General features: G+C 37.3%; 1 protein-coding gene across 2 annotated transcripts in view; it reads left to right on the forward strand.

The window, feature by feature from the left end:
* Krit1 (KRIT1 ankyrin repeat containing) overlaps positions 1 to 10,345 on the forward strand; it is a 35,426-nt gene extending 25,081 nt beyond the window's left edge. Inside the window, exons 13-17 of one of the 2 annotated variants that reach the window (XM_029535018.1) lie at positions 532 to 698; positions 1,047 to 1,134; positions 1,520 to 1,726; positions 5,836 to 5,952; positions 9,865 to 10,345. In XM_029535018.1, coding sequence (XP_029390878.1) covers positions 532 to 698; positions 1,047 to 1,134; positions 1,520 to 1,726; positions 5,836 to 5,952; positions 9,865 to 9,933 — 648 coding nt within the window. In that variant the 3' untranslated portion in view covers positions 9,934 to 10,345. The remainder of the gene's footprint in view (positions 1 to 531; positions 699 to 1,046; positions 1,135 to 1,519; positions 1,727 to 5,835; positions 5,953 to 9,864) is intronic. The other variant, XM_021188538.2, reaches the window with a different exon arrangement.
* The last annotated feature ends 1,170 nt before the right edge of the window (positions 10,346 to 11,515 follow it).

The raw sequence follows: 11,515 nt of genomic DNA on the forward strand, positions 1-11,515 counted from the left end.
TCTTTTAAGGTTCACTACTGTATTTTGAAAAGCATAGATAATAGGAAAATGTTTTATGAATTTAAAGATTTAGATAAACTTGTGCTATAACTTTTTAACAGCATAAACTGTGATCATATTTATAGATAGTCAAATTGTATCCCACCTATGGCCACACTCTGCCTGCTGCCTATTCTCATGTAGCCTGTAGACTGAAGAATTTTTATAGAACATTAGTAGCTTAAAAACAATATTTCACATGTAAAAATTTATTTCAGATTTCCATATCTATATAAAAGTTGATGCTTTCATGCTATAATATTTATGATAGATTATGTGACTCATAAATTATATGACTTAAAGTATTCTTATATGGTTTTTAGAAAAAAATGCTTGCTAACCCTTGTTCTAGTATAGTAATAGCATATACACACAACATAAACACACAGTTATATAGTTGTAGCTTGTTGTATTGGGTAAGAAAAAGTTGCATAAAAGTTTTTTAAAGCAAATTATAGCTTAATAACCAAATTATATTTTCTTCCTTTTAAGATTGAAGACCCACTAGCTATTCTTATTCTCTTTGATGAAGCCAGATATAATTTACTGAAGGGCTTTTATACAGCTCCTGATGCTAAACTGATAACACTGGCAAGTCTACTGTTACAAATAGTTTATGGGAATTATGAGAGTAAAAAACACAAACAAGGATTCTTAAAGTAAGTGTTTAATACAACGTTTATCATATGCTCAAAATTCTCTTTAACCAACACAGTTTTAATATTACTGCCAAGTATTTATACATTGCTAGCCAGGTACGATGGCACCTGCAGGTTTTAGCATGTCTAAAGTTTTTTTAATGTGATCTTTCAACTTTTGAAAATATTTTCTGGTTATTGAAGAAGGAAATACTAAACTGATAACATTAAGATTTTGGAACATTTTGTTTTAAAACATCATATTCAGCTTAAAATTTACATTATTTGGTGCCATTTGTGACAGAAGGATTATTGTACTTTAGCTACTAAAGATGACTTATTTAAGGATGTTGGCATGTGTACTTCCAGTGAAGAAAATCTGAAATCCATCGTACCTATTACTAAACTGAAAAGCAAGGCGCCTCACTGGATCAACCGAATACTCCATGAGTACAAGGTAAGCTGCCCCACAGAAGTGGAGGTGACTATAGCTGTTTGTATTAGTGTTATAATGTAGACAATGAATTTTCTAGTTCACAGTGCCTGAAATGGAAAATAGCAAGATGTGTTTATTTCTAGAAATATAGCCTTTTTCTGTGTGCTTCCTGTGTGTTGTATACTCTGGTAAAGGCTAGAGTTAGAGCTGAAATAATACAGTCTACTAGAATAGAGAACACTGTGAATCTTAGCTGGTTTATTTTTAATATTAAGGCAACGAGCGAAAAAATACACTTGGGATAATATACCATAACTTCATTCTTGTTTGGGGATATTGATTTTAGAAATGGCTAGTTAACCTGTTTGCTTTATTAAACGGTCACATCTCTTTACTTTGTTTTCAGAATCTTAGTCTGAGTGAGGGTGTCAGTAAGGAAATGCACCACCTGCAGCGCATGTTTCTGCAGAACTGCTGGGAGATCCCTACGTACGGAGCAGCTTTCTTCACAGGACAGATATTTACAAAGGCAAGCCCAAGCAATCATAAAGTCATCCCTGTGTATGTAGCAGTGAATATAAAAGGACTTCATCTCCTAAACATGGAAACTAAGGTAGCTCTTAAACTATTTTTGAGTAGTAATAGCATGTATTATTTAGAATAGCTTTGCCATCTTCCTTGAAGAATCTAGAAATGGCATTTATTTTTGCATTTGTAATACTTTTGTCCATACAGTATAATAAATAGTATTTGAGTTAGAATGATATTTTTAACGTTACTTTTATGTGAAAAGGATGCTGAACTTTTCAGTGTGCTAATATTGCTGTAGAAATTGTGGGAGTTAAAAAATATCTTTATATAAATGCAGATTTATTACTATAAGATGATTTTTGTTTTTTGAGACAGGTTCTTATTCTGTGGCTCTGGCATTCTGGAACTCACTATATAGACCCGGCTGACCTTAAACTCACAGAGATTTGCCTCACTTAGCCTCCTAAATGCTAGGCATGCACCACTACATGTCTCATATTTCATTTAAAAAAAAATAGAATCTATTGATGCCTTTAGTGACAGGAGACAAACCATTTCAAAATCAAATTAAAAGACACTTTTCGTTATGCATCCGTCTTACAGCCTTCTATAAAAAACAAAAACAAAAAAAAACAACAAAAAAAAACCTGCCATAGAGTGGATGACTTATGAACAACAGGCCCTTGTTTCTGACGGTTCTAAAAGCCTGAGATTATGGCACCAGCATCGTCATGTTCTGGTGAGGGCCCTCTTCTGAGTTATAAACTACTTGGCTTTTCATTTTTTCTCACACAGAGGGAAAGTAATACTTACCCAAACATAGTAGCATTTATCTATAATCCCAGCATCTGAGGGTTTAAGATAGGAAGGTTGCGTATGACTCTGAAGGTAGACTAACCTAAAATACATAGTAAGACCAATTAGAAGGAGGTGGTGTGGGAGGACTCCAGACTTAAGAAATGTGTAGTGTATGACAAAAGGGTTTTATTTTGAAAATTAAGATTAGTTATAAGAAGCTCTTCTGGGAACAAGATTTAGTGTGGAAGGGAATATGACTATTCATTAGATAGTTTTTTTAGCTTTGTTCTTATATTTATTTTTAATTTTTATCGTGTCTGTTACAAGCATAATTATATATCATACAGTATGTTCTTGTGAGTGCAGTTGCCCTCAGAGGCTACAGGGGTCAGACACCCTGGAGCTGGGTTACAAGTTGTGAGCAGCCATGGCTGGGAATCAAATCCAGGTCCTCTAGAGTGCTCTTAACTGATGGACTAGTTCTCTAGGTCCAATACAGAGACAGTTATTTTTAACATAGTCAACACATCTAGGCAGGATGAACATCTTTCTGATTTATAATAGTAATCTGGTAAAAATCTTGCCTCACTTATTAAGATTTGTCAAAGTTAGATCATGTTCCAAAGGACATTTTAGTTTGGAAACTTCATTAATTTTATTCTTCTCATCTTTGTGTCTTATTGTGGAGTCTTTTTGTTTTGTTTTAAGTTCTATATTTTGGGTATGGGTGATTTACCTGTGTGTAAGTCTGTGTGCCTCATGTGTACCTGGTCCTCAAGGAGACCAGAAGAGAGAGCTGAATCCCCTGAGCTAGAATTACAGACAGCTGTGATGTGAGCTGCCATGTGGTTGCTGGGTATAGAACCTGAGTCCTTTGAAAGATCAGTCAGTGCACTTAACCACTGAGCCACCTCTCCAGCTCTGGAGTCTCTTCTTAGAGTAACCTGATAACATGCAGTCATCCATGTGAACTTGCCATCAGTCTTTTAGGCAACAGTAATTTTACAATGCTGCTAACATGCGGGAGGATCTAGAGAATAAAATACAAACACAGGGCAGAATAACAGATTTTCATACTTGATATAGAGTTTGATTTCTTGGAATTCCTTACTGCTTGCTTCTGGGTATTGCTTATTTCTGTTAAAACTGGTTTATAAACACATAGGCCACTGTTGTGTGGTTTGTGGGCCACTTTTCTATTTCTGTGAACTAAGTTTGTTTAAAAGAAATGAAAAGCTGGGCACTGTAGTGCCTGTTGGTAACCCTAGTGCCCAGTGAGTGAGAACAGGTGGATCCCTGAAGCTCGCGGCTATCCAGTCTCGTAAAAGAGCTTACAGGTTCAGTGAGAGGAGACCCTATGTTAAAAGATAAGGCAACGGGAGACTGAGGAAACCACTCAGCATTGACTTCTGGACTCCACGTGCATTCAGAACCACACACCTACAAAAAGAAAGAAAAGAAGAGGAAATAAAATGAGAAAAAATGCATTGTTTCCAGATGTTTTTCCTCTGCAAATTGTGTACCCATGTTCACAGATCCCTCCTGGTAGAACTGGATGATAATGGTATGAATGCAACACCACTGGTTCTCTGAGCTGTAGGGTTTGGCTTTTGGTAGCATTTCAAGTTTGAATAACAGTAAAAAGCATTCCAATGATGAACTGATAAATTAGCAATCTAATGCAACATTTTATATTTTAATAATATTCTGATGCAGGAGTTGGATAATTGAGAAAACAGGCAAAAGGGTTATAGTAATGTTATTAGTTGACAGACTTCTTTTTCAGAGTAAGATACTCAATTTCTAAGTAGAGGGCTAGAGAGATGGCTCAGGTTAAGAGCACTTACTGTTCTTGCAGAAGACACACACACAGATAAAAAATAAATCTTAAAAATAAGTGAACAGATAAAAATATAACTGGGAATGTTTCCCTTAGGTATATAAAAAAGTGGTTGAGCCAAAGAGGAAGCATGTTTTTGCTCCTAAGCTACTGATATGTTTATAGTACTTTGAAAGATCTAAGATGATTGTATTTTTTTAGTCATCAAGTAGGTTGTTGTTCTTTAGAAATTGGTTCTCTGGAGAAACTAGAATGCAGCTTTTTTTTTTTAAATGTCAATTATCTTCTGCCTTCTTTCTCTTTGAAGTCGTGGAAGCAGTCCATCAGAGACTGGTCTGTCGTACTCACATAAAGTGAACTGTGTTGTTACTCAGTGTTTCGGTGTGGTGAACTATGTTTGTTCCTGTGTCGTCGGTTTTATTAAATAGCAGTATACATCCATGCAGAATTGAGTTTGTGCACACATGCCCTTCTGCAGAGCACATTGTTTCCATTACTGCTGCCATGTCTGCTGGCTGCTGGACATGCCTTCTCACTCTGCTGCTTTTCCTTTTGCTGTTTCCAGCTAACCCTTTCACTTATGACTTCTTGATTCATTTTACTCTTGTTTCTTAGCTTCTTGACAATTGTAGGTTTTACCTCTTAACAACGGCAGCTTTTTCCTTCTGGAGAAGTCTGATCTCATCAAAAGACCATGTGGACCCTGGCTCTTCATATTGCCTAGGGTCTTAAGAATCCTCTCTTCGTTGTGTGTAGTTCTCCATCAGCAGGCTTTATTGTCATGTATGGGGTCAGTTGTACTTTTATTGGAAATCTGGTCTCCATAAAATTGAGACTTGCTACCTGAACCTGTTTTCTCCTTTCTTTTCCTTTCCCTTCCCTTTCCCTTTCCCTTTCTCTTTTTCTTTTTCTTTTTCTTTCTCTTTTTTTTTTTTTTAGACTTATTTTTAGCTTTAATTTAAAAAAATAATTCAGGTGATTAGGTGTATTCCTTTTAAGTTACCACTGTGCTTTCACTGGTTTAATGTATGTATATATATATATTTATATATTTATATTTATAAGATATAAATATAAATTCATGAAAGGTACTGAATATATTACTTTTTAACCTGCATAAAATAAGAGCTTGTTTGCTCCAAGTCACTGAGAATGGGCATCTATAAGAATGTTTGTTAGTCTGATACAAGCACTGTTACTGTTCATGGTAGTCTCTGGAGTTGGCCTTGTGGGTCCTTCAGGCTCTGTGAAGTTGGTGTGGGTTCTGTAAAGAGACTTTAAGAAAATGATATCCAGAACAGTTATATTTAATGATAATTATAAACAAGTAAGTGATAGTAAGTGTTGTTGCATTTCTTGTTTAGGACGATTGTTAGATTTCTGAGACAAGAGTCTCATGTAGCTGGTCTCTGTTAGCCAAGGATAACCCTGAATTTCTGATCTTCAGCTTCTACCTCCCAAGAAGTAGGATTTAACAAGGCATGCACCACCGTGACTGAGTAAATGTTACCTTTAGCTCTATTTTAGCATAATAATTTCTACTTCTGTTGCAGGCGTTACTCATCAGTCTTAAGTATTGTTGCTTTACGTGGCAGCTGGGAGACGCTGGTACTTGTTTTCAAATCCATAGTATGGAAAATAAAATGAGCTTTATAGTACACACAAAACAGGCAAGTACTAATAAATTAGTTTGACTAATAATAGTAAACTATAGTTTTACTAAAGTTCTTTTTTTTAAATACTTAATTCATTTAACTTCTCTGGAAACCTTTAGTATTAGATGAAAATGGGATTCCCTTCTTAATTAAAGGAGCCAGAAACCTGACAAACTAATATATTTCTGATTTAAAGCGATTAAACTCTTCTTTACACCATTTCCCGTAATTCTGACTAGTTATTACCTGCCTTCTTCTTAAAGTTCTCCCCTTTCTTGACCAGCATACTATCTGAACCATACTCTGGCATTTCTTAACCATCATCAAGATCTACATAAATTCTTCCCCTATTCCCAATTTATTTTTCTTTTTTAAAATGTTTTTAATTGAAGGATAATTACATCACTTTCCCCCTTCCCATCCTCCCTCCAGTATCTTCCATGTACCCTTCCTCCAGGCCCTCCCACCCCACCCCAAGTTGATATCCTCTTTTTCTTTATTAATTGTTACCTATATGTGTATGTATGTACACACATGTATACATGTACACAAATACAAATACAACCTGCTGAGGACATTTTTGTTGCTTGTGTGTATGGTTTCTGGGCTAACCACCTTGCATTGAACAACCAAAAGGAGGGCTCGTTCTTGAGAGAGTCTCATTCTTCGTCCAGCACTCATTAGTTTGCTATAGTAGTTCTTTGTCTAGGAGTGGGATCTTTGTAAAATTGCTCCCTTCCATAGTAACATGTCTATATTGATATTCATTGTTCAGGTCTTACTTATCCAGCTGTTTCTAGGAGAGACTATTTCACAATGGATTGTCAGAGTCTGAGATTCTGGCTCTTGTGATCTTCCATCTTCTCTCCTGTAGTGTTCCCTGAGCCATAGATCTAGGAGCCATAGTATAGATGTATTAGTTGGCACTGGGTTCCCCATGCGCCATTAATCTCTACCTTGTGTCCAGTTATAGTTTTCTGTGATGCTCTCCATCTGCTGTGAGGGGTGGCTTTACACTTATCTGTGGGTATAAGGATAAGATTCAGAATGTAATAAGGAATTATATGGCAAAGTGGATGTTCAAAGGTCAATGATTTCACTAGCTATGGGAAATTGGCTAGGTTTCTAGTACTAGGCGTGATTTCCCTCTTGTGCCTTAGATTCAGTTAGATAGTTGTTGATCATCACTGGCATGTAAATGCTATTTCCTGCTCCTTTATGCATATATTGCCATACTAGTAATTGACATGGCTCATTGATGTCATGCAGCTGGATAGGACTGCTTAATTGCTTCCTTGGCAGCTCTCATAGTATTTTCTGAAACTATGAAAGCTAGACCACACGGAAGAGGCTTTCAGGTCAGATCCATCTCAAAATATCCAACTCCTGTGTCCTAAGTGAGCAGTGTCTTTATCAGTAGGGGACTACCTCCAGCCTCAACCCAAAGAGACAACCAAGGACTATATCAGTAGTCTATATTTGTTTGGGGAGTCACCTGCACTCCCTGTCCAGCCATTGTAGGAGGTTTCTCATTCCTAGTACTGGAGTCCGTGTTAATTTATGTCTTGTGGGAAGCTGTGTGTGTGTGTGTGTGTGTGTGTGTGTGTGTGTGTGTGTGTGTGTGCGCGCATATGTGTGTATGTACATACACTTACATGTATTGTGTATGATTTTAGGTAAATATAAAATATGATTCCTTGAGGCTTTATCTTACCCCTTCCTCTGTCCTTCTGTGTTGACCTCCCTCTCTCCTCCTCTGTCCCTTCTGATTAGTTCTTGTTTGAAGTTGATTTTGTCAGATATTAGGATAGCAGTACCTGCTTGCTCCTTTATCCCATTTGCTTGGAATATTTTTTCTCTCCTTTTACTTTCAGGTAATCTCTATCTTTAGTGCTAAAATGAATTTCTTCTAAGCAACACATAGATGGGTTGTTTCTTAATCCAGGCTTGTCCGTTTCTTTTGATTGATGACTTGAGGCCGATAATGTTGAGTTATTATTGAAAGGTGTATGTAGATTGTAGTCATCTTGATCTTTTTTGCTGGTTTGTATTCTTAGTTGTATTTTGTCTCTCCCCATCCTCACCCTGCCCCTCAAGGTCTCTTGGCTTTATTTATTTCTCTCTTTAGTTCAAAGCATTGCTTCCAATATTGTGTTTAGTGTTTTTGTTGTAGTTGGATATGAATTTTTATAGGCTGTTTAGATCATGCATGTTTTTCTTTCTCTGTCAGCCATGGTAGATAGTTCTCCTGGTTATAGTAGTCTAGTTTTGCAATGGTGCTCTGTCTTTTAGAACTTGGAGTGCATTCCTCTAGGCTTTTATGGCTTTCTGAGTTTCCACTGAGAAATCAGGTGTTACTCTGATAGGTTTTACTATGTATGTGACTTGTGGGGAGTTGTCGTTCTCTTTTTTGTTATGTAAACTTAGTGTTTTAACTGTAATATACTTTTGGTTGTTTCTTTTTTGGTCTTACTTCTTTAGTGTTCTGTGTCCATCTTTTATCTCTTGATGTGTCTTTAGTTTGGGCAGGTTTCCATGTATCATCTCGTTAAAGATCTGGTTTATGTCATTGAATGTCCTAGGATTCTTTTCCCTCTTCTGTGCCTGTAATTCAAAGATTTGATCTTTTGCCAGTATCCCACATTTCCTGTATGTTTCTTTTCTATGCTTTTTAATTTTTTTATTTTTTCATTTATTCAGTCTAGATCTTTTTATGTTCTAGTCCAGGTATCTGTCATCTGCTTGACTCAGATTGGTTCTACTTGTTAAACTTTACCTGAGTTTTCTCATTGGCATATTGAGTTTTTCAATTACCTCTTCATTTCAGCTTGTGTTTCTCTTTATTCAATTTCAGTTTTCAAATCCTGAGTTATTTTTGTTATTTTGCTCAGCTGCGTGTATTTTCTTGGGCAGCACTCAAGTGTTTATTGTTATCCTCTTGGAGTGCAATAAAGTATTTGTATCTTCTTTTAATTCCTTGAACTCTTTGCTAATGTTAATGTTTATTTTTTTGAGTCTTATGTCCTGAGGTTCATCAAGGTAATTCTCATTACAAAACACTTCTGTAGGACTGGTGGGTTTGATGGGAGACATGCTGTTTTGGCCAATCATGCTGCCCTTGTTTTTGCCATTTGATCTGGGCATGTGGACTCCTGTGTTGGCTGTGTGTCTGATGTGATAATATGGCTTTCCTTAGGTTGGGCCATGAGGCAGATATGTGATCTAAAGTAGGGCAAGTAAGCTGGTGGGTAAATTACTTAACTGAACCAGAAAAAGATGGCTCTGACCCTACAGGGCTGAGGCTAGGCCAGGCAAAGGGAGTCCTTTTTTTTTCTATTTATTTATTTTTAATTGGATATTTTCTTTATTTACATTTCATATGTTATCCCCTTTCCCGCCCCCCACCCGAAACCCCCATCCCATCCCTCTTCCCCCTGCTTCTATGAGGGTGTTCCCCCACCCACCCACCTACTCCTGCCTCCCTGCCTTGGCATTCTCTTACACTGGGGCATGCAGCCTTCAGGATCAAGGGCTTCTCCCATTGATGCCCAACAAGGCTGTCCTCTGCTACATATGTGGCTGGAGCCATGGGACCCTCTATGTGTACTCTTTGGTTGGTGGTTTAGTCCCAGGAGCTCGGGGGGGGGGGGGTCTGGTTGGTTGATACTGTTTCTCTTCTTGTGGGGTTGCAAACCCCTTCACCTTCAGTCGCAAAAGGAGTTCTTAAATGAAAAGGGTTTACGCGTGCAGGTATAGAACTAAGTTTGTGGGTTTGCAGATGTGTCCGATATGCCCAATTTCTTGACATGCTCTCTCTCCCTAATAAACTTACCTTTCAAATAAATATGATAATGTCCACTACTCTGTATGTCTTCTAAGCTTTTTATAGGTTTCACATTTGATGTTAATGTATGTTTTGTTTTGTAGGCTGGTCTTGTGGTAAAGCTGCTAATGAAGTTAAATGGACAACTAATGCCCTCTGAAAGAAATTCATGAAAAGAATTTGAGTTTGAGTACAAACCACCACATTTTGTAATGTAGAATTTTTTCCATGAAAGATTTCTGAAAATATGGCTTAAAGCATGTAGTCTCATGTAGTATGTATATGCTGTTACATATATTGTACAGAATCTGTACTTATGTTTGGTGTGTAATATACCACTTAGTTTTGTATGATATGCTCATAAGCTCTTCTAATTTTTGAGAGAAACACATAAAAATAGATCAGCGGTCTGGATTATATTAGACAAAATCGTATGCTTTATAAAAAGTTATTTTTGGTAAATAGTAAAGAATTTAGTGTGGAATGTGATGATATTAAAATATAGCTTTGATATAATTTTGTGTGTTACTTCAAATATTCTGAAAACCAACATGATTTGAATAAATAAAATGTATTTTGTACTTGGATCTATTATTTAAACCATTTCTTTTGTAATCTATAAACCTATTTAAAGGTGTTTTTAAACCTCTTTTTTTTTTAAATTATTTTCTTTATTTACATTTCAAATGCTATCCCGGAAGTTCCCCATACCCCCACCCCCACCCCCTGCCCCTGCTCCCCTACCCACCCACTCCCATTACTTGGCCCAGGCCTTCCCTTGTGCTGGGTCATGTAAAGTTTGCAAGACCAAGGGGCCTCTATTCCCAGTGATGGCCGATTAGNCCATCTTCTGCTACATATGCAGCTAGAGACACAAGCTCAGGGGTTACTGGTTAGTTCATATTGTTGTTCCACCTACAGGGTTGCAGCCCCCTACAACTCCTTGGGTACTTTCTCTAGCTCTTCCATTGGGGAACCTGTGTTCCATTCAATAGCTGGCTGTGAGCATCCACTTCAGTGTTTGCCAGGCACTGGCATAGCCTCACAAGAGGCCACAATATCAGGGTCCCTTCAGCAGAATCTTGCTGGCATGAGCATTAGTATCTAGGTTTGGTGGCTGATGATGGGATGGATTCCCAAATGGGGTAGTCTCTGGATAGTCCATCCTTTCATCTTAGCTCTAAATTTTGTCTCTGTACCTATATCCTTTCATGAGTATTTTGTTCCTTATTCTAAGGAGGAATGAAGTATCCACACAGTGGTCATCCTTCTTGGTTTTCTTCTGTTTTGCATAATGTATCTTCGGTGTTCTAAGTCTCTGGTCTAATATCCGCTTATCAGTGAGTGCATATCTAGTGACTTCTTTTGTGATTGGGTTACCTCACTAAGGATGATATCCTCCAGATACATCCATTTGCCCAAGAATTTCATAAATTCATTGTTTTTAATAGCTGAGTAGTACTCCATTGTGTAAATGTACCACATTTTCTGTATCCATTCCCCTATTGAGGGACATCTGGGTTCTTTCCAGCTTCTGGCTATTATAAATAANGCTGCTATGAACATAGTGGAGCATGTGTCCTTATTACCAGTTGGAAGATCTTTTGGGTGTATGCCCAGAAGTAGTATTGTTGGGTCCTCTGGTAGTAATATGTCCAATTTTCTGAGGAACCGCCAGACTGATTTCCAGAGTGGTTGTACAAGCTTGCAATCCCACCAGCAATGGAGGAGTGTTCCTCTTTCTCCACAACCTCG

Source organism: Mus pahari, chromosome 2, assembly GCF_900095145.1.
Source record: "Mus pahari chromosome 2, PAHARI_EIJ_v1.1, whole genome shotgun sequence".
Taxonomy (NCBI): domain Eukaryota; kingdom Metazoa; phylum Chordata; class Mammalia; order Rodentia; family Muridae; genus Mus; species Mus pahari.